This window comes from Rhamphochromis sp. 'chilingali', assembly GCF_963969265.1.
Source record: "Rhamphochromis sp. 'chilingali' genome assembly, chromosome: 7".
NCBI lineage: Eukaryota > Metazoa > Chordata > Actinopteri > Cichliformes > Cichlidae > Rhamphochromis > Rhamphochromis sp. 'chilingali'.
In genome coordinates this window covers 41,287,791-41,314,265 of record NC_137934.1, presented here as the reverse complement: position 1 = coordinate 41,314,265, position 26,475 = coordinate 41,287,791, and the positions used below count along the sequence as shown (strand labels likewise).

Below are 26,475 nucleotides of genomic sequence, written 5' to 3'. Positions count from 1 at the left end.
CCATCCCTGTTCCCTCGTGCCGTTGAGGCGTGACAGTATACTCAGGCCAGTTATATGGACACAGCGGACCCAGCCCGCGTAGCGATCAGTAAGCAGGGGGCTATTATCGGTAGCCACGAACAGACGCTGCAGTACCTACTGGCTCAAGTGCACACACTCACAGACGAGCAGGCTAAAATGCAATCCGACATTCAGTCCCTTCAACCCTCGGCGGAGTCGGAACCCGCCGCCGGTAGCTCAGCGCTGCCCGCCCCGACCGCGCCGTTGCCTCAGCCCGCGGCGGATCCCGAGCCCCAGCGGGGTCACCTGTTTCGCGACGCGGCCTCCCCGGAGCCGGAGCCGTATGCGGGTGACCCAGGGGCCTGTAGCGGTTTTCTGTTACAGTGCGAGCTGGCGTTCGGACGTTCGCCCCGCTCTTTCGTTTCGGACACGGTTCGAGTTTCTTATATAATCGGGAAACTGCGCGACCGAGCCCTGAATTGGGCCGAGGCTTACCTGAGCACACACCCGTTGCCGTCCTGTAGCTACGATGCTTTTCTCGGCGAATTCAAAAGGACTTTTGCCCACCCCGTCTCGGTGGGCAGTGCGGTTCGCCGGCTGTTAAATCTCCGCCAGGGCCGCCGTAGCATCGCGGACTACTTGATCGATTTCCGCACCGCCGCAGCGGCAGTCGGCTGGCCCGATAAAGCCCTTCAGGGAGTCTACTCGCAGTCGCTTAACGAGGACATGAAGGATCAGCTAGCGTCCCGTGACGAACCGGTTACCTTCGAGGAGTTAGCCACACTCTCGCTTCGCATTGACAACAGACTGCGGGAGCGAGAGCGGGAGAGGAACTCCAGCACCCGTCGGCCAGGGCGGCGTGCGTCACCTGTTTACATTCCCCCGTCGCCACTTCCGGTTCGGCCATCAGCCCCAGTCGCTGGGGAGAGGGCTGACCCGGAACCGGAACCCATGCAGCTCGGGCGATCCCGGTTGTCTCCACAAGAGAGAGAGAGACGCCGCCGCGCTCGTTCGTGTTTTTACTGCGGTTCCGCGGAGCATTTCATTGCCGCCTGTCCGGAGAAGGGAAAAGGGGACGCCCGCCGGTAAGTCCGGGGATACGGGTGGGCGGTACCTATAGTGATTCTAAGCCCCGCTTCCTGTTGCCGGTTACGCTCTTGCTCGGCTCCGCAACCCACACGTCCCGGGCGTTAATCGATTCGGGCGCTGAGCAGAGTCTCATTGATATGAAACTAGCCAAGCAACTGAATATTCCCCTGTTCGAGTTGGAGTCTAGCCTCCCAGTTAAAGCACTGGATAACCAAGTTTTCTCCCACATCACTCACCGTACCGCTCCTGTTACTGTAGTCGCCTCAGGCAACCATAGGGAAAGGCTCCCCTTCCTGACGTTCCATTCCTCCAGCATCCCCATCGTCCTTGGTTTCACCTGGCTAAAGCTACATAACCCACATCTGGATTGGGCTGGGCAAAATGTAATAAGTTGGAGCCCGTTTTGCCATGCCAATTGTCTCGTCTCAGCCCCGCCGTCGGCCGTTGCCGAGCCCGCACGTGACGCGAGTGCTGCCGTGGACCTTTCTGTCGTACCGTCAGTGTACCACGATTTGAGGGAGGTGTTTAACAAGGACAAAGCCCAAGCACTGCCCCCGCACAGGCCATATGACTGTTCCATTACGTTGTTACCGGGCTCCCCCCTACCCACGAGCCGCCTTTACAATCTGTCTCATCCTGAGAAGGCAGCCATGGAAAAGTACATAAAGGACTCCCTGGCGGCCGGCATCATCAGACCCTCCTCTTCGCCTGTCGGGGCCGGATTCTTCTTTGTCGGTAAGAAGGACGGCTCGCTCCGTCCCTGTATTGATTACAGGAGGCTTAATGACATAACAGTAAAAAACAAATACCCATTGCCGCTGATCAGTTCCGCCTTTGAGCCGCTTCACGGTGCCACCATTTTTACCAAGTTAGACCTCAGGAATGCATATCACCTCGTCAGAATCAGGGAGGGCGACGAGTGGAAAACCGCTTTTAACACTCACTTGGGGCACTTCGAATATTTAGTGATGCCCTTCGGTCTCACAAACGCCCCGGCGGTCTTTCAAAACCTGGTGAACGACGTCCTGCGAGATTTCCTGGACCGCTTCGTCTTCGTTTATCTCGACGATATTCTGATTTTTTCCAAAGACGTGGTGGAACATCGGGCGCACGTCAGAGCCGTGCTGCAGCGGTTGCTGGAAAACAAATTGTACGTAAAGGCGGAGAAATGCGTGTTCCACTCACCTTCCGTCTCCTTCCTGGGCTACGTCCTCGCGGGGGGGCAGGTGAAGACTGACCCGGCTAAGGTTATGGCAGTCGTGCAGTGGCCCGTACCTGCGTCCCGGCGGCATCTGCAGCGCTTCTTGGGCTTCGCAAACTTCTACCGGCGCTTCGTCAGGAACTACAGCCAGGTAGCAGCGCCGCTGACCCGGCTGACGTCACCGAAGCTCCCTTTTATTTGGAGCCAGGAGGCCGGAGCAGCGTTTACCAAGTTAAAGGCACTGTTTACCTCGGCGCCGGTTTTGGTTCACCCCGACCCCGGGAGACAGTTTATTCTCGAGGTGGATGCATCTGACATCGGGGTGGGGGCGGTGTTATCCCAGCGCTCCGGCACGGCGTCCAAGCTCCATCCGTGCGCCTTTTTCTCCCGTCGTTTATCACCTGCTGAGCGGAATTACGACGTGGGGGATAGGGAACTGTTGGCTGTGAAGCTGGCCTTGGAGGAGTGGCGGCACTATCTCGAGGGGGCGGAGCACCCATTCATAGTGTGGACAGATCACAAGAACTTGACATACATTCGTGCAGCCAAGAGACTGAACTCACGTCAGGCACGCTGGTCCATGTTTTTCAGTCGCTTTAACTTTTCAATCTCTTACCGCCCAGGGTCCCGCAACGTGAAACCGGATGCCCTTTCCCGGCAGTTTGACGCCGCGGGGGAGTCGTCCGCCGTGCCCACCATCCTCCCTGCGAGCGTCAAGGTTGGTTCCCTCACGTGGGAGGTGGAGGAGGACATCCGTCGGGCACTAGAGACCGAGCCGGACCCCGGCACAGGGCCCCCTGACCGCCGCTTTGTCCCTAAGGCGGCCCGCTCCAAAGTGATCGACTGGGTCCACAAGGGGAGATTCTCCTGCCATCCAGGAGGCGCGCGGACGAGTGCCCTTATTAAAAGGTATTTCTGGTGGGGGTCTATTGATAAAGATGTCAAGGAGTATGTGGCCGCCTGCTGTGTTTGTGCTAGGGGCAAATCTAACACGCAACGCCCGGCTGGGTTGCTGCAGCCTCTCTCTATTCCACGGCGCCCCTGGTCGCATATTTCTTTGGATTTCGTTACTGGTCTACCTGTTTCTTCTGGCAAGACCGCGATCCTCACTGTGGTCGACAGGTTTTCCAAAGCAGCTCACTTTGTCGCCCTCGAGAGACTCCCCACATCCACTGAAACCGCTAATCTGCTAGTCGACCATGTGTTTAGGCTGCACGGGATACCCTCGGAGGTTGTCTCAGACAGGGGACCGCAATTTACATCGCAGGTCTGGAGGGCGTTCTGTACGTCCCTGGGAGCGAAGCCATGTTTGAGCTCTGGACACCACCCTCAGACTAATGGTCAGACCGAACGCCTCAACCAGGAATTGGAGGCCACTCTCCGCTGCGTCGCTGCCTCCAACCCGGCTTCCTGGTCATCGTTATTGCCGTGGGCGGAGTACGCACACAACTCCCTCACCTCGTCAGCGACGGGTCTCTCGCCTTTTGAGGCCTCTCTCGGCTACCAGCCACCCCTTTTTCCGGAGCGCGAGACCGACCTTGAGGTCCCCTCCGTCCAGCACCATCTGCAACGCTGCCGACGGGTGTGGTCGCGCACCCGCCGGGCCTTGGGCCTGTCCGTCGCCCGCCAGCGCCGCTACGCGGATCGCCGCCGCAAGGCGGCACCTGCCTACGCCCGGGGACAGAAGGTGTGGCTATCCGCCAGAGACATTCCCCTCAGGACGGACTCCCGCAAGTTGGCCCCACGCTTCATCGGTCCTTTTGAGGTGGAGCGGGTGGTTGGCCGCTCCGCGGTCAGGCTAAAGTTGCCCTCCTCGTTACGGGTCCACCCGACCTTCCACGTCTCCCAAGTCAAGCCGGTTGTTGTGAGTCCATTGTGCCCGCCTCCTGCTGCCCCGCCGCCCGCCCGGCTCATCGGTGGGCATCCTGCCTTCACGGTCCGCCGCATCCTGGATGTACGCCGCCGGGGAAGGGGCAGGCAGTTCCTGGTCGACTGGGAGGGGTACGGGCCGGAGGAGAGGTCCTGGGTTCCCCGGTCCCGGATTCTCGACCCCGCCTTGCTTTCGGCATTCTACAGAGGCCGGTCGCCGAGAGGCGACCCTTGAGGGGGGGGTGGTGTCATGGTCTGGTTGGGCACCCGCAGGTCTCAGACAGCGGCTCCCCCTCCTTTAGGCGGAGTCCGGTTGCCCCTCCCTGGCTGACCACCTGTGAGCAATCGTGCCAGCGGTATATCAGACCTGCGCTCTCAACCACTCATCGCCTGAGTATCTGCTATTCCCATGTTAGTTCAGTGGAGCATCCTAAAACCTTGTCTTAACGCCGTGTGATGACTGACCTGTCTTTTCTTGTCCTCAGCGATAGCACCCGGAGTGGAGATCTTGTTCCCCTCGCTCCCGTCCTCCTGGACCTGGGCCGCCAGCTGCTCACACAACGTGGCCTGCCGACCCACTGCTCACCTGCCTGCCTCCCCACGCCTCGACCGCTTCCGGGTTTTCCGCTCCACCTGTCCCCTCCACCTGAAACCAATGCCCCGGCCCCTACCTAGTCCTGTTTCTACCTCCCCGCTGTCCCCGCTGTTCAGTCGTCTCCTAGAGGTGTCTAGGTCGCCCTCATTTTCACAGACGAATCCTACGCGCCACTAGTGTGGTGGCGTCGCTTTGTGTTTCACCTTTGTTTTCCCTGTGGGCGGAAATAAATCATTTGTTTTCTGTCACCTCGCTTCCGGGTTGGTTTCTGCGCCTGTGTCCATCCCTGTTCCCTCGTGCCGTTGAGGCGTGACAGGTAATAAGCAAATGAATAATGCAGAAAACAGATTTGAGACGGGAAACTGTTCTTGAAGTACCGAGAGAGATAGAGCTGTGCATGAAGTGTGATTTTTATCGTGGTGGAAGCAAAACAGCGAAACCCAGAGGGAATTCATGACGACATTGATCAAATGTGAAGCGCAGTTTGCTGCTTCTTTTGCTGCTGGCTCAGTGGATTTTGGTTGGAGAGACAAAACCTGCAGCTCAGAATCAGCGCAAAAAGATGTAAACACAGCGCGGACCGGACGCATCAGGATCGCTAAGCTCCGACAGCCTGTCCGTCTGCGGGCCGTCGGGTGAGAAAGCCGAGAAAGACAAAGCTGATTCTGATGCGTCGGGTCTGTGTTTACGTCTTTGTGTGGAGTCCGTGTACCTGCTCTCATCTGCTGTTTGGTTGTTGTTGAAATGGTTTTGTGAGCTTTAATCTGAGAATCTGGCGTTTCTGGCAAAACACGGTTATATTTAAAAGTCAGGATTTAATGAATAATATTGCTTTATTCAAGCTGCTCACCTCCCACTTCCACCTGCACTTTCAACTGGACCACGGCCAATCAGAGAGGTCCCGCCCCTGACTATCTCTGATTGGTTTAGTCCACGATAGGGGCAAAATGTGTGTCTGTTGTTGACCACACAGAGTTGCAGAGATTTTTTTTTTTTTTTTTGTTACCAAATATTTTTTTTAGTCGCACCACTGAAAAATATGGTTGCATAGACCAAATTGGTCGCACTCTAGAGCCCTGCTTGCACCTGCAATATTTTTTTTTGCATGCGCTCAGAATAGTGGAACAAAAATAACGCCAATCAAATATTTTGTTTTAATCTGTAAAAAAATAATCAAAAAAAACTAGTGTAAACTGTATCTACTTCGATGGATGAAATGAGTCTCTCATATATTTGACCTTATCATTATTATTGTGAAATGAACATGAATGCAAACGTGATTAAATTATTCATTTTGGCTTTGTTTGTTAAACATGCTAAGTACAACTGTCAAGCTGTAAAACTGAAACAAATCTTTTCATTAAGTTTACATCAACTGTGGATTTGTCATTCAAACCTCTGGGGAAAAAACCTGATGTGAACAAACCAGTAAAACTGTTGATTTTTTGAGGAATCACTGATTAATCTTGAATCGAGGATTATGAAATGATTGTCTCACATATTGATAGTATGAAAACAATAAATTTGGACTGTCACCCCAGCAAAGAACCATACTGTACTATAGATGGATGCATTTAGATGCTGTAGAATAAGGAGGGGATGTTTTTCTCATTATCATTTAATATTTTAATATGGCATTATTAGTTCATTAGAAGTATATAACCAGCTTTGCATTAAGCATAAATTGAAGTTTTTGACCTTACATTATTCTTTGCATTACAGTGATGGTGATAACTTTAGTTTGATCTTTTCTTGCAGGTACCAGAATAATAACATGATTTTCCATTGCAGATGTAACCCTGATCATTCCATACACATTGCAGTTTGTTGCTTTTTCTAGAGTTGTGCTCAAGGTAATTAAAGGTTAAAAGCTACAGCCAGCGCGAGTCTGGCTGATCTATGGAGGGCAAAGGCTTTGAGCTTGGAAGGCCGCACGCGCTTACACAGCACTTATAAGATGTTATTCTTGGTGATTTTGTGCTTAGTCATGTTTTAATATGTTTTAAGTAGAAGTAGCTGATCCAGCAATATTCATTTAATATTATAGACTTGATTTAGAGCAATACACACTGATGGTCTTAACAAATGAAAGAGTCCTTGTAGCTGCCATGTTGTGTCTTAGCAGGGTACAGACGGTTCCAGGAGACGGGGGCAGTCAGCGTCTGCCCTCGGGAAGGAGACAATGTTATTCTTTGTGTTAAATAAAATTGTCAACATTGATTGTATTACACCTGTCACTATGCATGAGGGGGCGTTCTAATACCCTGATTTCATAAAACTATGGTGATGTGTTTTTTGAGATGAGATCTGAGACTGTCTGCATCAGTGTCCATCTCCCACGTGTGTGTGTGATCATTAAATCATCGTTTGACTCAACCCGACCGGACCAGTGTTGTTATTGTGGGTTTTTCCTCTGGTGTCCATCCCCAATATTTTGAACCTTAACATTTTGGGGGCTCGTCCTGTGGTATTGGGGTGGAAGTGTGAGGTGTGGACGGTCTGAGGTGGTCGAGCGGACAGGCACGGACCAGGGATCTGATGTGAGTGAGCTTCCCGGGTGCATCTAAAAGGTAAGGCACTGCCTGTTGAGTTGATTCCCAAATTGTGCCAAATTGGGCTGCATTAAATTAAAAGCCTACACTGTAAAACCTAATAAGTTCACAGAACTCAAAAATTGTTGTGTAACAGATTACACAACAATTTTTTAGTGATGTTTTTAAAAGTTTTAAGTTTAACTAAAATAAAAATTATAGTTGCAGTTGCCTTAAATTACCTCAATGTTAACTCATAAATGTTGATATTCCTCAACTTATAATTAGGGAGTAATAAACTCAAAATGTTCAATTTTTTCAACTTAATTAAGGTGGGAAATACACTCAAAATATTTTACATATTGCAACTCATACGATGTGGGAAATAAACTCAAACTTTTTCATATTTTCTAACTTATAATATGGGAAATAACACTTAAAATCTTCAATATTTTTTAAAATACTGTGGGAAATACACTTACAAATAATTCTAAACTGTTTACCCAGTAAATTATAATCAGCTAAAAGTGTTAGAAAACATGAAAGTAACAACACTAACAATTTAACAACTTTTTATTAAACACAATGTGCTTTTAAAAAGGCACAAACAACAGAGCTCACTCATAAAAAAGTGCTTCATAAATAAAACAAGAGAAAAAGACTCCAAGGGTCTCCATCTCAATTCTAAAATTCAATAACATTTTCAGTATTAACAGCAATTGCAGCTATTAGAACATTGATGCATTTAACACTTACTGTACCTTGACAGCTGCAGCTCACTTTCTTTTTTAAAAATACATAAAAAAAACAGTACTGGTTTCCACTGCTGTACTTATAGGGAACAAACATCAAGGCAGTGCATTTACGTATTAGGCAACAGAACATTAAACATGAATAGTGAACTGAACAGTCATTCATCTTAAATGTGAGGTAGAAGAGGCAAATGATTAGGAAAAAAACAAACAAAAAAGCTTCCTCAATACTCAGCTTAACAAGTAGTCCATTCTGAGTGATTCACTCATTGAACAAATCATTCTTCAGCATCAGTAGACGCCCTTTCAGTGGTTTGTTGTCCTCAAGGCACATCACAACCTTCTGGATAAATGTGAATGTAAGCTCAAGTTTCTTTGGGTATTGTAGGTCTAATGCATAGATGTACCCAAAGAGCAGGAGAAATGACTCAGCCAGATTTGTGGGACCATTCACAAGTATTTCATCCTCAACGACAATGCAGATGCTTTCGGGACTGAAGAGGGCCGAATCAGTAGTGTCATCCGTGACAACTGTCAGCAGAGCCACAGGAGTGTCAGTGAGGTCTGGACCATCTGCTGACTGCAAAACAAAAATAATACAAGAATGAGTTCAGCCCCACAAGGACACAAATCATGCTATTGATTAGAGGTGTGAATCTTCATAAGTCGCACGTTTCTTTTAGGATTATAATGTCAACGATTTAATTTGATATTGCGATACATCATGATGCATTACAATAATCTTAATTTGGGTTTGGTTTCAAAACATATGTGTAAATAAATGTTTTCAATAATAAATATATGCCAAGATATTTGTTTTTGTTATTTACCAAACATTTCTCTGACCACAACATGGCACCTCCAAAAAAATAGAACACTTGAATTTTAAAAAGGGAGATAGTTTTTATCTGCAGATTTTTTTTGTATAATAATCTTTCAACTATTTTCATGTTTTCTGGTTTATGCGTAACAATCTTCTTGCAATCTTATTCAACAATAGTTGATATATGGGAGAAAACAAGTCAGATGAGGACTGTGTTGAACATCCTTCCTGATATACACCCTGGTTCTCCTTGAGTTCTGAGCGATGTCATATGGTTGATGCTGAGGCCAGTACACTTACATCACAAGTCCTGAATAACGTGGAGGCATCTTCACGCAGGTACACAGGAAGTGCACGAAGGACGAGGGCCCGTCTTGTATTTACATCATGCTGTTCCTAGATGAACACACAATATCTATTAGAATAGTATTTACACAAATGCAGAGTAAAAACAAAGTGTTGGATAGCCATGTTCTGATTGTCATTGTTATAGATCAGGGGTGTCCAAACTTTTTGTGTAACGGGCTAAACCTGTCAATCTAGAAGGGTAACCCAAAAAAAATCTAAAAATTTTGAATAATTCAAGGCAAAATTCTCTAGTTTCTTTGTATTTATTTTTTATTTAAATTGGGACACAAATTATAAAACTCACCCACTGACAACTGGTGAAATGTTGACTCTCTGTAGCGCTCTTTGCAGTCTGATATCTGTAAACAATATGTGCACAAAGACGACTTATTAATGTTCAAAAACATTTTTTGCACAGCACACACACACAAGTAGTCAGCTGATCTCATCTGATGCAGATCTGCTCCTTGATCAAGTGACATTTGTCCGGATTTTTGGCACGAGTGACGTCGAATCAGCACCGCAGCTGGATGGCCCGATTTACATACCCAGCGCAGCTGATACTCACTACAATAATTTACTAAGATTATATGCACTCCTGTTATTAAGTCCAGTTCAGTCTGTTAATGTTAACCGTTTCAAACTAATGTTGATAGGTGTGTTGCTAAGCTTAATAACTTAAATAACAAACTTGAAATTTACCCGTCCTATTTTCCCTTTTATTGTTTTTTCTCTGTGCTGTAAATCTTCTGTCTAAGAAGAAATCTGAGGCTGCTGTTCTGAAAATAAGCTACCAAAGCTTTTTCTGAATGAATCAATAAAGATCCATTTATGGAAAGCTGTGATGAAAGCAGTTTTGTCTTTAATTATATTCAACAATATAACATATTCGACCACTTTTAAGTGATTTTGTGATCTTTAATACACTTTAATACACTAAAGTTAAGGTTATTTACCTAATTTCTAGTAAGTAGCCCTCAGTGAAAAAAGTTTGGACACCCCAGCCTTACAGGTTAGGGAGTATTTGTGATCCGCACAGTCTGCATCAATGATTCTTTCTTAGCCTGGGAGCAGAACGCGGCTCTTTATTTTCATTTCATTTCAATTTATCTAGCAAAGATCGATAGGGTCTGGCTTAAAGGTGTCAAGGAGGCGCCTCAGTCTGGCTGGTTGAGCCTTGTCGAATTAGCGCGAACAATTTAGCTGAACTTCGTTCGTAGCACCGAGTTCGACCAGTGTATAATGTTAGGCTGAATCAGGCGATGCATTTTTCCGCAAGCCTTGACTTGTAGAGCTCGCTTAGTGGAATACCCCTCTAAACTGTTAAAAGGATTTCGAGATTATCTCACAACCACACATTTGAGACTACGAAAAAATACAAACGTGTCTAATTACCATCATGATAACACACTCATGTTGTTTATTATTGTTCGCTTCATGCTAGCACACACACACAGCTCAACAGCGTAAACTACTGACTGTGTAACACGGACACTTATTGAAATAAGTATACTCACAATACGCACGTACATTACCGGCGAATACGACAACCAGTGGAAAGTTTTAGTAGAAAGTTCAAATGCATGGAGCTAGAACTGCCACCGTCAACTTCCCGGGCAAGAATACAATGCATTATGGGAAATGTTGTCCCCCACGGAAAACCGCCAAAACGTTACATCATTCTAATTTGAAATAACATTACGTATTTGTCACATTAGAAAACTTCTAAAATTACAATTACTTGGATTCGAATTCATTTATAACAAACATTCACTGTGCACAAAGTACGAATATATTTCCAGTAAAAAATAAAAAAGAATGTTTATCGAAATTAAATTTAAACAAAACAAAAACACGTTAGACTTACCAAATTTAGGGCAGTTGATGAAAAAAAATAAGGTGGTGGTCGTGGTGGGTTGAAGTTGGGGACTCTTAATCCACACGGGCTGGCCAAAACTTCCCCGTATCAAGGTAAATTCAAGATGGCTGACTAAGCTTTCCTGAGGGAGCGACAAGACTCCACCCACCAGAACGTCACTAATATATGCTTTTTAAACTTTTTGAGCGTTCCAAAAAATTTAGCTAAAAAATATTGAGCCCTATTCAATTAAAGCTGCATAAAAGCCAACAGAGCTCAATACTTTATAGTTTGCTCAACTACAAAACGACATTTGAGTGTTATGAGCTTATTAGTTATGAGCTAGAACAACTGTTAGGGATTACAGTGTACTCACTGACGTTGCTGGTGGGTGTCTGTTTTGATTTTGATGAGAATCACCGTGTGTTATGCAGTTAAAGTTGTTTAAGAGTATTTAATGAAGTTGAAGAAATATGAAAGTAATAATGTTGGGTTTGAGTCCCTGGATATTGAGCTGAAGGCTCCACATGTGCACTCCCTGTACACTACAGCATTTGCTATTTCAATTCACATATCTTTTCTTTCACTACAAATATTTCTTAGAGATTCTTCCAAACATTTACAGTGGGGCAAAAAAGTATTTAGTCAGCCACCGATTGTGCAAGTTCCCCCACTTAAAATGATGACAGAGGTCAGTAATTTGCACCAGAGGTACACTTCAACTGTGAGAGACAGAATGTGAAAAAAAAATCCATGAATCCACATGGTAGGATTTGTAAAGAATTAATTCGTAAATCAGGGTGGAAAATAAGTTACAATATTAATGGAAACAAAAACACACTCCCTACACGCCTTTTTTTCCTTTGTATTTTTTTTATTTTTCTGCTTTGCTTATTTCTATTTTCTTTCCTTTTTTTTTATTCTTTCATCCTTTTGTATGGATATTTTAGTTGGTTAAATACAGAAAAAAGAAAAATACATGTAGTGACAAATTGTTGAAGTTGGTGGTATTGTACAGTGATTCCTAATGTCAATTAAAAATAAATAAATAATAGCACAAAACCAGCTGAAGTATACTTCAGTTTTGTAGTTTTGCTCCACAAAAGCTTAATCCAGCAACAGATCATGTGTATATGAAATACCTGATTTAAAAACAGATTATTAGGATGTGACAAATAAGATTTAATGTTCACAAAGTGTGACTTGCTGAGCAGTCTTATCTTTGAAAATAATATCTTCCTCTTCTGTCCTTTATTTCTTTCAGCCTCTGTCAGTGCGCCCCAGGGTGGCTGTGGCTACAACGTAGCTGCCGTCACCAGTGTGTGAATGTGTGTGTGGATGTGTGTGTGAATGTGTGTGTGGATGGGTGGATGACTGGATGTAGTGTAAAGCGCTTTGGGGTCCATAGGGACTGAGTAAAGCGCTATATAAATACAGGCTATTTACCATTCTTATATCGTTCTTCATCTCTAGGTTGCCTGTGGAACTGTAGATGGTACTGTACTGCTAGCAGGCCTCGGTGTAACTGCAGGAGCAAATAGTTTTCACAAAACAGCATTACAGGAAAAGGTGCAGCAGCATTATGGTAGAGTGCAAAACGTAGCACTGTCTGCCGTCTAACACATTTTGGTAATTATAGACAAAAAGCAGAACTAGGTGATGAACTTGTTGTACGTCACGACTCTGTATATAACCACTCACGCCATACAGGGTGTTAGATTATAATATTATTTTATGCCATGTTATACCCCTAATTAAAGATTGTGAATTATTATGTAGTTTTAGTTTGCATTATTCTCCTGAATTAGAAGAAGCTGATAACTATTACATTAGTTAAACTGATTTGCATTACATTAAACTGCTGACTTGTTGTGAATGAATGATATTGTTTTATGATGCATTATACTGCTGAGTTATAAGAAATCTAATTTGTCTGAGTAGAAGAGAACAGAGTGTGCTGGAGTTTTCTGCCCCATTTCAGCAGGAGCAGATAAACAGGGAGCCAAGGTCGTAGCTTAGGCGCTGTGTGAGAGAAAGCATGTGAATGTTTAGGCTTTTTATGATAAGGTGGAGGCACCAGAGGCTATAAAAGTTTGAGCAATGCTCCACCATTTTGAGATTTTGAAGCTGTCTGCATCAGTGTCCATCTCCCACGCGTGTGTTCATTAAAATCATCGTTTGACTCAACCCGGCCGGACCAGTGTTGTTATTGTGGTTTTTTCTCTTGTCTCCATCCCCAATATTTTGAACCTTAACAGCTTGGGGGCTCGTCCTGTGGTATTGGGGTGGAATTTAAAAGTTTGGACGGTCCGAGGTTGTCGAACGGACAGGCACGAGCCAGTGGTCTGATGTGAGTGGACAAAAGCCGGCTTATCTAAAGGTAAGGCATTACCTGTTGAATTATTTCCAAAGTGTGCCAAATTGGATATGACTAAATTAAAGTCTACTCACTGAAATTACTGGTAGAGTGTCTGTTTTGATTTTGATGAGAATCACCGTGTGTTATGCAGTTAAAGTTGCTTAAGAGTATTTAATGAAGTTGAAGTAAATATGAACGTAATAATGTTGGGTTTGAGTCCCTGGATATTGAGCTGAAGGCTCAGGTAGTTTGGTAGGGAAATTAGGACAGAAACTGTTCCCAGAAGTAACAGAGACTGGTTAATAGTTTTACAAATTAGGACAGAAACTGTTCCCAGAAGTAACAGAGACTGTTTAATTGGTCGTAAAAAAGTTATCTTTCTTCGGTGAGACCCGTTATGGTAAAATTTGTCAAAATCGGTTAGGTGAAAATTATTATAGGACGGCAGCCCAGAAGTCTGCTAAGAAGCACATAGCCCGGGGGTTACGCCCCCTCCTGGCCGTGGACGCGCGGTCTTGACCTGTCGGCGAACAGGGTTAGTTCAGTTTGGCTTATCTGTGGGGTACAGGGCATCCCGAAATAAGCTAGGAGTTACCGAGTCTCCTCACCGTTTTAAACGGTGTCATGTGCTTGTTTGGACAAAGTTAAATTGAGTTAGGGATTTAGAAGTTAGGTCAGAAACTGTTCCGAGAAGTAACAGATACTGTTTGATTGATTACAAAAAAGTGAGACTGTCTTCGGTGAGACCCGTTATTTTAAATTTGTCGAAATTGTATAGGCGCTCTTTAGAAGTTAGGTCAGAAACTGTTCCCAGAAGTAACAGATACTGTTTGATTGACTACAAAAAAGTTGGACTTTCTTCGGTGAGACCCGTTATTTTAAATTTGTCGAAATTTGTTAGGTGCTGAATCTGTCAGGCCTGTCAGTGATTGTAAATATAAGACGTCTTTGTAATATAAAATAAAAGAGTTTTGTCTGAGCTTTGTGTGACCCTGTGTGTGACGTGCAGCTGCAGCGCTGCGAGCTATTTTTAGACGGTGTGTGAACATGCAAATGAGCGGTGACACACACAGAGGACTTTTGTTGCTGTTTAGCGTGTTTTTGAGTTTTATAATTTTGATTTGCAAACAATGATACATGCCTGTAAGTAAAACGCTGATTTTGCTGATTATGATACTACAAATAAGGTGTTGAATGACTAGGGTGTGAATGATGTTGGATTTTAAAGCGGAAACTCAGAGAGGAGTGTGTTGGGAGACTGGCATGTAGTCTGCAGTGCAAAGGTGGGCGTCTTGCCTGCTAGTCTATTTAACAGTGATGAAAATGATATTAAATAAATCTCTCAGTGTGTTGATACAGGTGGCTACGGGGCTGGACCAACTGCCCCCACAAGCACGGCGGCCGAAGCAAAATTATAGTAATGGAAACCAAACTCAGCAAAAATCAGCAGCTGTGGAAAAGACAGCAGCTAGCAGAGAATTAAAGGAGAAATTAAGAGAAGTTTTTACACATAAAATTGCGGCCAACAGACTTGTGGAGGTTGGGAAGGCGCCTGGAGCATCACAACAAGAAGGTGAAACAAAAACACACACAAGCAGAGAAATGTGAGAGAGAGGCACGTGCTAGAGAAATGCCTCGTTTGAGAAAAAACGTTAAATTAGCCCATGTACAAACGCACATACACGCAATGAAGAAACAGCTTACACCCATGAACACGTGAAGATTTTCCAGCAAGTAAAGCAGTGAAACTTAACATACACCCGCCGTTAAATAATAAAGTTTATCCACTACTAACAAATAAACCCTTTGGGTTGCAGGACAACAACTTAACTTCAAAAAAAAAAAAAAATCACAACCAGTGATAACACGACAAATTTAGTGGTTAATAAAAGTCAAATTGTGACATGTTTTCTTCTGATTGATTAATACAAGTGATTACTGAATGAAAGAAAATTCCATTTTTGTGCTTTAAACATGATCTTAAGAATTTTAACATGTACCTGTGTTGTCCTGTCAGCTTAGTGGGTCAGGAGTGGATTATATGGAGAGAAAAAACAAAAAAAAGGGGGAGAGAAGGCTGACACAGGGCCTGGTCCCGTTGTTTCTCCCCCTCTGAATAACACAGCCAATACAACATCATTTTCCTGTTCGTTTGTTTTTGTTTTGTTTTGTTTTGTTTTTTCTCTTTATGCTTGATTACAGGCTGCTTTGTCGGCCCGGGAAGCCGAAGCTGACCCTGGACTCCTGCTCTCCCCTCTACCATCTTTGCTCTCTCCTCCACCATCTTTGATGTGACCCTGACCAAATGCTAAAGCAGCTGAACCCACAACAACAACTTGAAAATGTCAACAGTGCTGCAGGAAAATGATCTCATGCAGCGGAGACGGAGAGCGGTAATCCAAGGCCCGTTTCACTACACGGGGAGATTTCTGTCAGCGTCTTTTCTTTCTGAGAAGACTGAGAAAGGCCCGCCTCCCACCACCGATTCTGACCACCTTATATAAAGGAATTATTGAGAACATCCTGAGCAGCTATATCACTGTCTGGTTCGGGAACAGCACCATGCCGGACAGACAAGCTCTACAGAGGGTTGTGCAATCAGCTGAGCGCACCATTCCTGCACGCAATCTACAGCAGGCGGTGCTGGACCAAGACCAGGAAGATCGTGAAAGACCTCAGCCATCCCAACAACAGACTGTTCTCTCTGTTGCTGTGTACGTGACAAATAAACATCTGGATTTGGAAAACGAGGCACTCGCAAAGCCACCAGCATTGTGCCTGATCGGACACACCCCTCTCACACACTCTTCACACTCTTGCCATATGGAAAAAGACAGCTTCAGCTGACAGAGCTGTGACGAGACGCCCATTAAGCCCAGATGAAAAGTGAGGCCGAGCAAAACCATGCTGACCTTAACCACTCTGCATTAAAACTGTGCAGGACAGTGACGGACCAACAATGACCATCGGGCAGCAAGAAGGGCGTGCCAGAGACAGGAGGAGTAACTGAGGTCAGGAGGCACCTCAGAATGGACAAAACACCAGGAGAAAATAAGCTGAAGGCACAGGTGTCGGGGCTCGGCCAGGAGCTGACCTCTGAGAAGAGCCGAACAGCAGAGCCGCAAAAGGCCGAGGAGCAAAGCAAGGAAAACATCGATGGACTTCAATCTGAAGTGGACGGAAAAGATTGTGAGGTTTCTGCCCCTCAGTAAGAACTCAAGACATCAGAGCAGAAACTGAGCATGGCTCAAGAGGAGCTGGCTGATAATGGAACCCATCAGACTTGCAGTCCCAGACGCTGGACGTGAAGTCAGGCCGGAGCTTGCTGGGGCCAGATGAGCATCCCAGAAACGTCCTTGAGGCCTTTGTTAAGCTAACAGAACAAACACTGAGGTCTTCCACTGGTGAAGTTGCTGCTGCAGACTCTCATTTACACCCTCTGGATGTCAGCCGTTTCTGCCTGCAACAAATGGACAGCAGCTGCAATTGTACAGGCATAGAAACGGACTCCTCATACATGTGATATCTGCGACTGAGGGGCGAGTGTCGTGGAGGTATTGACACGGTGAGGAGGAAGAGGATACGGTGTCTGGACTGGCAGATCCCAGCAGCTCAGACCCCCAGACTTCAGGAGTGATGGAGCACTGGGAGCTTCTGCAGGCTCAGGACCTCAGCAAGGAGATGAGAACAAAGCAGAACGAGCAGCAGTGACAGCAGCTGAACTTTGACCTGAACAAAATCTTGACTTGGCTGGGAGAAACAGAGGAAGAGCTGGAGCAGCAGCGTAGACTGGAGCTTGACACTGACATCCAGACGATTGAGCTGCGTATTAAAACCCTAAAGGAGCTACAGAAGCAAAAGGGTCAAGCTAAGGAGGAGTGGAATAAGGAGAAGATGCAGGATACTGGAGAAAAGCACTGCCTCAATTGGGGCCAGAACCAGTATGGACAGAACTTTGAGCAGCAGCACCAACAGATGCAAACGGACTGAAAAGGAGGAGGGCAGGACCCCAGGGCACGCTTCAGGCCGTGGTTTACCCAGAACACCAGAACAGGAAAGTGATGAACACAGACACCCACACAAACACACACATCTACATGCATTGACTCAGAATGAAGAGAAACACATACGAACATATGCACTCGTTGATTGAGTGAGAAATGACACACACACCTGCAAAAAATCAATATGCTGATTCACTTCACTGAAAAGTGATCCACACACACACACATCTACAAGCTTGTGCAATAAAGAGTGATACACACACACACGCTGATGCAACGAAGAATGCTTTACTAACAAATGCTGCACACAAACATCCGAATATGGAGTCGGGTACAACAATAAGAAGCCATTGATTGTTTATGGGTTAAATGCATTTCATGCCACACAGAGGGCATCTGTGTAGATTTAGGGGACAAGGTTTAAAGTAGTTTGGTTGTAAAAACAATGTCTGTGCGTGATGTCTGTTTATGGCTTCAGGCCTCCACTGAATTGTGTACTGTGCTTCACACAGCCTGATAAGGAGCAGTGGTACAGAGTGAAAATGATGAGTGAATGATGTGAGTTTTATTTCGGAGAGAATATCAAAAGGTTGTGTTGATTTGACTCAGTTGTTTAAGTTTCCGCCAAAGCAAAACATTTGTGTGTAACCAGTGTCCACTATTGAATCAAGTCAATCCAACATGTCTTTGTCAGTGAAAAAAAAGGAGTTACGGTGCCTGTAGGCCTACACAATACAGTGTGTGAAGTTTTGGTTGATTTTTGGGTTTTGTTTGACACTAGGTTGATTCTATCAGTGAGGTTTGGATTGTTCTCTTTCTCTAAGAGAGAGACAGATGGTTTGAACTTTGGACATGTTTGCAATGGGCCCCAGTATGTGTTATTATATGAGTGTTTTATTGGTTACGTTTGTTTTTGCTTTTGTTACAGTGCACTGAGATAAGAACATCTGAGAGGTGTGATCCACCGGTGGTGATATTTTGGTATTTTGTGAGTTCCTGATTTAACAAATCAGCTCTTTAATCCAGGCCTGAGAGATTGAACTTTAAAGCGCTATAAAATATTCTTATTGAAAACAGTCGCAAAGTATTTTTTCTCCATGATTATAATGGGCTGGGGAGAAATTCACCTATATGGGACACTGATCCTGAAGCCTAAAAGGATTGCAGCGAGTCAATCCAGTCCAAAGAAGGAAAAACAAACAAGGAACTGTTTCCTTTAAAATGATGACGTCATCTTGCTGGTGATGGAGCCTCGAATAGGCTGCGCGTGAGACTCCATTATCAGCAACTTCTGGTATGAATGTGTGTGGATGTATGCATATGACTGACGACTAAAAGTTTAACTGACTTGATACTGAGACAAAAACGGTGCTGACTTTAGGATTATTGAATGTCCACAGACAATTCACCCAGCCTGTAAAAGAAGGGTGGATGTTTTGTTTTGCTTTGTTTTGTCTGCAAGAACAGAAGAATGACAGAGACTAAAGAGCTGTAGCTTCACAGCAGTGTGAACTGCAGACTGAACCCTTTGGTTGCTAATTTTGAGCTACTGATGTTTGCATTAAGGAAATTGTGTTTTAGTAGCTGTGTTTTAATTAAGGTATCACATTATATTGTTGGGAATATTAAATGCTAAAGTGAAGAAAAGGTTTGATCCCACTCATGACTGAGCATGTTATTATTAACCATAGTGGGTCACTATAGAGAGTCAATTAATTTTAGAAAAAAAAACAAACAAACAAAAAACCCTCCACCGAGGTCTATGAATAAGAGGGGAATGATAGACAGCCACACTCAAAATGGAGATATGTAATGATAAACACTGGTCCCCGTCTTTTGGGCGCTCTCTTGAAGTAGTCAACAATTTAAAAGTAAGATAAAATAACAGGGGCATGTGCTGAGGGGTGGTGCTGCACAAGAACAAGAGTAAAATAAAGAAAATATTGTTTTTAGAAGTGCAAATTAAAATGTACCATACACTCAGAGGATCAATATGAAGCTAGATATTTGTTAATTTTGAATGAAGTACATGACTGGTGACTGTTCTGTCCTGAGCTTTTGTTTTTACAGCACCCGCTTGATCACACCAACAGTTTCTCGCCACCGAAGAGGGGTACTTGCAAAAAATAAAGAATGGGGAGGAATATCATCAAAACTGGAAAAAGGTAATCCCCAAAGGGGGTGATAACGCCATAACTTTCACTTATGGTCAAATTCTCAAAATTTGACCCCGAACTCGAAAAATTCTTCAAACATTTAGAGACAAAGTGGAGATTTAGATAAATATAATGTCGTAAACCACATAAGGATGAAGTATTTGATTCAATAAGATGGTGAAAAAACAAGCAGCAAAAGGTTGATTATGTTAATGGTGTTTATTCAAGGGTGCAGAGAAGATTATTATTATTAAAGACAACAAATGAAATAACGAAAACTAGAAGTGGAAAAATTTGCGTTAACGGTAATAAAATCAAAACAAAAAGGAATACTAACTAAAACTGTACTGAATGTTCACAAAACTAACTAAAATTAACTGGATTTATAGCAAAATGTGTTTGGTTGCATTGATGTGTGCGTGCCCTGCTATAGTGAAATTAAGGCAGTACGTTAGTCGAGTCGTCTGTGTTGCTGCTCCGTCCACGCGCAGAATCAGGTCAGGAAAAGTCGGGAGACAGCGCCAGAATAGAATTGAGGATGATTTTAATATGACTGTTTTGTAGACATAACAAGAGTCTTGTAGTGGAGAGGGACGTAATGTCCTCCTGAGACCCAGAGAATAAGAAAAAACAGGGAGAAAATATTTTCGTTTTTTCTTTTTTCTTTTTTTCCTTTTTTCTTTTAAATAAATCAAGTGTTATTAAAATAACAATCTCATAAGATGAAGATCAGGGACCAACCCAGAAGTCACTGACACTTCACTAGCTGTAAACTATTGGTTCAGGAATAAGTGATGGCACTGAACTTTCTATTTCACAAAAGTCAATTTATTTAGGATATCTGAGGAAGTACTGATTTTATTTGGAGACACAAAGGAACATTTGGCACTTCCCTCATCTCACATCTGTTTCATTGTTGTACCCAATCATTCTACAACTGAAATGCCTTGGACTGCTAACCATTTCAGGCAAGTGGAGTGAACCATATTTTGCTAGACTCTCATCAGATTGGGGCTTCCTTTTATTGATCTTTGGAGAGAAGTCTTCATTACTGGTATTATTCAGGTCTTGTTCACATGTTTGTCCCAGGTTTCTCAGCCAAGAGGAGCTTAAACTCCAGATACTGTGAGTTCCTTTCACACATTGAGATCACTGATAACTTTCAGCAACGACGTGATCTCGTAGAAACAATTAGGTGTTATGGATTCAACTATAATTGCGACTCTTATTTTTTACTTTACTGGAAAAGATTTCTGCATTTTACCCATATTTTATTTTTAACTCAAAATCAAAATTCCAGATTCTACTACATGTTGGTTTTGCACCAGATAGGATGACAGATTTCAGGTGGCCCTGTGTCTTTCTCTATTACATCTGCCACTGCATCTCGATAATCTTTGTGTGGCTTCTAGTGGGTCCTGACCCTCTCATATTTTGAAAAATCTATGTTTGAATCTCCCTTAATAATTGTGTTAAGAATTCTCTCCGCCTTGGTCAAAAGTTGGGTATTAGGAAAAAGTGAAATAAATATAAATATAAAGTCCCAATGTGTAGAGCACACATTAATAAATTAGTCATGTTCCCTGTGAAAGTAAATGAGCCTAATTCTTAAAGACCCCTGAAATTATTTACCAGATGTTTATTTTTTGAATAAAATAAGAATCTGAGTTTAACAAAACATTTTAAATGTAAATATCAAGCTTACCTTTCTTTCTTCCATAAAATGTGCTGGTGGGCACGCCAGCCATTTTGAAAAGGTGGGAAAAACAATTGGCAAGGCCACACCCCCACACATGTGACATAATTTTAAAGGTACTGTTGTCCTCTCTAAGAAACATCAGGACTTAGAGGAGTGGCAAGTAGAGTAGGAGAGCTACAAGCAAAAACTAAATGTGTACTACAGTGCGCAAAAAATGAATTACTGGGTCATCAGGGGGTTATGAGGGACATTTATGACACGAAAAATCCCACAAACCTTAAAGTGCACTTGAAAAGCTCACACAAGAAGGTTAACCTAGCTTACCTAGAAGACCTCATCAGGGGGAGCACACTCCCCCTCCTTGAAGAGCTCCCCCACTTAACTCGCATCCCAAGAAAATAGCTAACCCCAGATAAGGCAGCGTGATGCATCCCGAGATAACAGGACTGGGACATCTAAATAAAGGTGTGAAACAATCGCCTTCAAAAGATTATCAATTCACTTCAACCAAAATTAGGACCACTCGGTGCGGCAAGAGTTAATAGTCTCAATACCCAAGGATAACCAGAAGAGCATGATTGATATGATGGAACTGAGATTTTGTTACACTTAATTTTTGTAAAACACAAATAAAATTAAACTGAAACTAAGGATTTTCAGAAAATAAAAACTAGACTAAACTAGCAAAGAATTGGTAAAAACTAATTACAACTGGTAAAAATTGAAAATCTGGAGTCGAAACTAAATAAAAAATAAAACCTAATGAAAATGGCGAAACGTTTAAAACCCTGGTGCAGAGATTGGCAAATCTGACCAGGAACGTTATAAAATGGATTGTCAGGACAGTCAGCGTTAAAGCCGCATTTGACAGTCCATACTAGGATGGCATTGGACATCTTCGGGGCGGGAGAGGGTTGGTGTGACCGAGGTGTGGTTTGGCTTGTCGTATGTATATTTGAGATCATATGGCTCTGGATGGACCAGTTACCAGGGCATGTAAGGAGGACAGACTCATTAAAGGAGGAGAAGGAATTTCCTGGGATTGGAGATCCTCTGGGTGAGTGGTTGATTAAAAGCATGCATAAAATAGAAGTTATCTGTTGTTATTTATTGGTAATAGATTGATAATTGGCCACATTTACAGCTGTATTGACTTCAGGTTTAAGCACTCTAATTAACAGGTTGAAAATAGTGACATTAAAGGAAGAGTATGCAGCACCACCCTGTCAGACGCCAGTGATGGTGGAGCTCACTGATGAATCAGGTGAGCTGGATTCATGGCTGATTCAAAACTAAGATCCCCCTGCTGTGGTCAGTAAGGGGAGAAAAGGGGGAAATAAAATCAAGAATAAAAGAGGCATTTATAAACGTTTAGGTGTCAAGTGAAACGGGAGAAAAGGGGGTGTTATACTGTTATTTTCAATGTCAGCATTATTATTGTATGAGAATCATGCAACAAACATTGCATCGATGATCATTTATTGAAGCTTTTGACCTTATACTAACATCTGTGTTCCTGTGATTGTTATAACCTCTGATGAATCTTCTATTTACAGGTGTTAGGATAATGATATAATTTTTCATTGCAGGTGTAACCATGATCGTTTTTATACATATTGCAACTTGTTGCTCATTGTAGAGTTGTGCTCAAGTTAATAAGGGTTAAAAGCTACAGTCAGCGCGAATGTCTGACTGATCTATTGAGGGAAAAGGCTTCGAGCATGGAGGGCCGCACGCGCTTACAAAACACTGATATCATGTTATTCTTTGTGATCTTTGCTTCAATTATGTCTTTAAGGTTAGTTTAATTAGTGGCAGTTAATTAAACGACATTTATTAAAATATTAAATACCTGAGTCAGAACGTTACACGCGGATCACCTTAAGAGTCTGGGAAACTTTGTAGCTGCCTAACTTTTTTTGAATGTTCTAGCTCCGTTGATTTGACACATTGGAATGTGTCAAAAAAGGGGGGGAAGGTTGAGCTTTAACATCAAACAAGGATTATTTGAACAATTTATAACTTCATTTGTGTCTTTAATAATTTAGGAATGGTAAAGCTTAAGCTAATAGCGGTCCGAGAAGACGGACCTTTTAGAGAATCAGTGAAAAAGCATAAACTATCACTTTCATGTTTAATCATTACTCATTGAAATGAACTGAATAGCGTTTAGAAGATTTGTTAATTTTTTTTTGTCTTTTGTTAAAAAGAGGGGTTTCAATAATTTTCAGACACACCTTGCAAATGTGCTTATAACGAGTTGGCACTCGGCCTTTTGAAGGTCAGAAGCTTCGTTCGGCGTGACTGTCTGGACTGATAAAGTGTAGGAAACGCCTTGAGTGCAGAGGGCTAAATGCAAACACGCTTACACACACACAAGATATGATTAGAATAAGTCCCTGGGACATTCTGAATGTTTTAGACCAATTCTGAATCACTAGAAGGTCAGTAGATAACAACATTAGATTATTGGGGTTAGGAAGAGAGGTGTTTTGGTTTTCTGTCTCTTACAGAGAAAGGAACAGACACCAGACGAGGTCACAGAGATGCGAGGACCCTCCGTAGCAGAGTCAGACACAGTGACTGCCGAGACATCAACTGGGTCCAAGGGTCATGGCGTTTGGGCTCCAGCTAGTCACCACAAAAGGATGGATCCCATAAACACAGCAATAACCATGAAGGGGTTGGCGGAAATCCGGGAACACCAGACCAACGAAGTTCGAGAGGCTTTTGGGCAAAAAGGGGGACACCTTCCTGTTCTTTTCTGGAGGATACACAGATCGTTGTTTGAAATCGGGGCAGAATAATCCCCTGATCTGTGTCACGACTGAAGGGTTGTCTAACCCCTAAGGTTGAAGAATGAAGAGCAGAGGATCACCCAACTGGACGACACTGGTAGCTGCAGCAATAGAATAAAGGCTGAAAGCAGTGGGAGACAAGGAGAGTGTCATCTGGACCTGCTACTGTTGGAATCATAGTTTTTCTTGCATCTGAATTGCGCAAACACAGAGGTCATCCCACATATGGTTCGCCCCTCAGGGGGACAAAGGACCTCAGGAGTGAGAAGAGATGAACCCGGCCACACTGAATTGAAGGGTGTTTGTGAGGTCATTATTCTAATGACCTCATCAGGGGGAATTGTTAGATTATAATATTATTTTATGCCATGTTATACCCCGAATTAAAGATTGTGAATTATTATGTAGTTTTAGTTTGCATTATTCTCCTGAATTAGAAGAAGCTGATAACTATTGCATTAGTTAAACTGATTTGCATTACATTAAACTGCTGTGTTGTTGTGAATGAATGATATTGTTTTATGATGCATTATACTGCTGAGTTATAAGAAATCTAATTTGTCTGAGTAGAAGAGAACAGAGTGTGCTGGAGTTTTCTGCCCCATTTCAGCAGGAGCAGATAAACAGGGAGCCAAGGTCGTAGCTTAGGCGCTGTGTGAGAGAAAGCATGTGAATGTTTAGGCTTTGTATGATAAGGTGGAGGCACCAGAGGCTATAAAAGTTTGAGCAATGCTCCACCATTTTGAGATTTTGAGGCTGTCTGCATCAGTGTCCATCTCCCACGCGTGTGATCATTAAATCATCGTTTGACTCAACCCGGCCGGACCAGTGTTGTTATTGTGGTTTTTTCTCTTGTCTCCATCCCCAATATTTTGAACCTTAACAAGGGATAAAGACAAGTGTAGCAAAGGAGACAGAATCAAAGTGTAGCACCATAAAGGAAGGATTGATTGTTAAAGATAGACAGAGATGTTTTGATCAAAAGTGTGTATGAAGGGTACAGGAACACAGACCAAATAACAGGAAAAGTAGGCACTGAATTAGAAATTATAAAAAGTATAAATGTAAGAGATCAAGGGACTGTCCCCCGAATATGCAGGCTTTTAAATGTTTTTAAATTTTATTTAATCACAACAAAAGTTGCCTCAAGGTGCTTTATATTGTAAAGTAGACCCTAAAATAACACATACAGAGAAAACTCGACAATCATATGACCCCCTATGAGCAAGCAGTTTGGCAACAGTAGGAAGGAAAAACTCCCCCAAGCTCTTAAATAATCAGGCCCCATCTTATCTTAATGACCTTGTAGTACCATATCACCCTATTAGAGCACTTCGCTCTCGCTCTGCAGGTCTTCAAACTTTCCTTTTTGCTAAAGCATATAGTTAGGGCTGGACCAGGTGACCCTGAATATGATTGCTGGGTTTTTCTCTGTATGTATTATTGTAGGGTCTGCCTTACAATATAAAGCGCCCTGAACTGACTGTTGTTGTGATTTGCTGTATAAATTGAACCGAATTATTTCTGTTGACATTCCTTGAACAACCATACTGTATACAAAACCAAATGAATCATATATTAAAGTGTTTTTCAGCTTCGCTCCCAAATTGGTTGAAATATGGGTTCATTCTTTCTTTCTTTTTAACTGTGTTAAAGTTTTATTCCTATTGATAAGGAGAAATTTGAGTGTCCGTAGAAAAAGAAAGGGACTAATGTTGGTGATAGAGAAAATTCTCAATGCAGATAACTGAACTGAAGTAGAGTATGAGATGTATTTGTTGAGCAATGTGCATAAAGGGATTTATAAATGTTTACATTCATTTGAAGAATTTCGACCTGAGCTCATATTGTAAACCAGACTTTTGTCCTCCATGTGTACATTGTTCTTTACCTCCTGAAGTTATGCCAGTGCCATTAGCTATCTCATATAGTTTATGGGAGTGTGTCATAAAGATGTAGTTGCCATAAAGAAGCAGCTGAAGGTCAGGTAAAGGTTAACATTACCAGAAACCAGGTCAGTTTGGACGACACCTTTGAAACTGTGAAAACTCACAAACAAATAACTAGTCAGTTAATACGAGCAACCAGAGTAATACGAGCAACCAGAGTAATACTAGCAACCCATTTTCATTGATTTGACCCTCACGGGTGGATTAAAAATCCATCTCAATAGAAATGTAGGTTAACTTGGTCCTCCAACAGCCTCACTGTACAAAACTTGCAGACTACTCCACACTACTGCTACACATGAGTACAGCTTTTGAGTCACTTTAGGAAAAGTAATCAAATCTGGGCTGAATAATGACATTTGGGCTTTTTTACTTGTACTTAATTATCAAGTTTGACCCCAACAGCATGTAAGGATTAATGCAACGTCCTTTTCAGTGTCTGAA

At 43.3% G+C, this 26,475-nt stretch overlaps 1 protein-coding gene across 6 annotated transcripts; it reads right to left on the bottom strand.

The window, feature by feature from the left end:
* Nucleotides 1–7,840: 7,840 nt before the first annotated feature.
* LOC308399877 (uncharacterized protein) lies at nucleotides 7,841–11,210 on the bottom strand. 6 transcript variants are annotated; one of them, XR_013972261.1, is made up of 4 exons: nucleotides 11,076–11,210; nucleotides 9,517–9,567; nucleotides 9,161–9,256; nucleotides 7,841–8,617 (listed from the first exon to the last, which is right to left on the bottom strand). XR_013972261.1 is itself a non-coding variant. In XM_080887286.1 (4 exons), exons 1-4 carry the CDS (start codon nucleotides 10,738–10,740, stop codon nucleotides 8,300–8,302), a joined length of 480 nt encoding a protein of 159 aa, XP_080743412.1. In that variant the 5' UTR covers nucleotides 10,741–11,045; the 3' UTR covers nucleotides 7,841–8,299. The 6 variants fall into 6 exon arrangements, 1 of the variants encoding a protein (XP_080743412.1); XR_013972262.1 differs by having other exon boundaries at nucleotides 9,513–9,567; nucleotides 11,076–11,192; XR_013972263.1 differs by lacking the exon at nucleotides 11,076–11,210 and adding an exon at nucleotides 10,739–11,050.
* Nucleotides 11,211–26,475: the final 15,265 nt, after the last annotated feature.

Coding starts and splice junctions, on each gene's coding strand:
- LOC308399877 (XM_080887286.1), bottom strand. Junction 9,257..9,516: donor CAACATTTCACCAGTTGTCA/GTGGGTGAGTTT, acceptor GTGTTCATCTAG/GAACAGCATGATGTAAATAC. Junction 8,618..9,160: donor CGTTATTCAGGACTTGTGAT/GTAAGTGTACTG, acceptor TTTGTTTTGCAG/TCAGCAGATGGTCCAGACCT.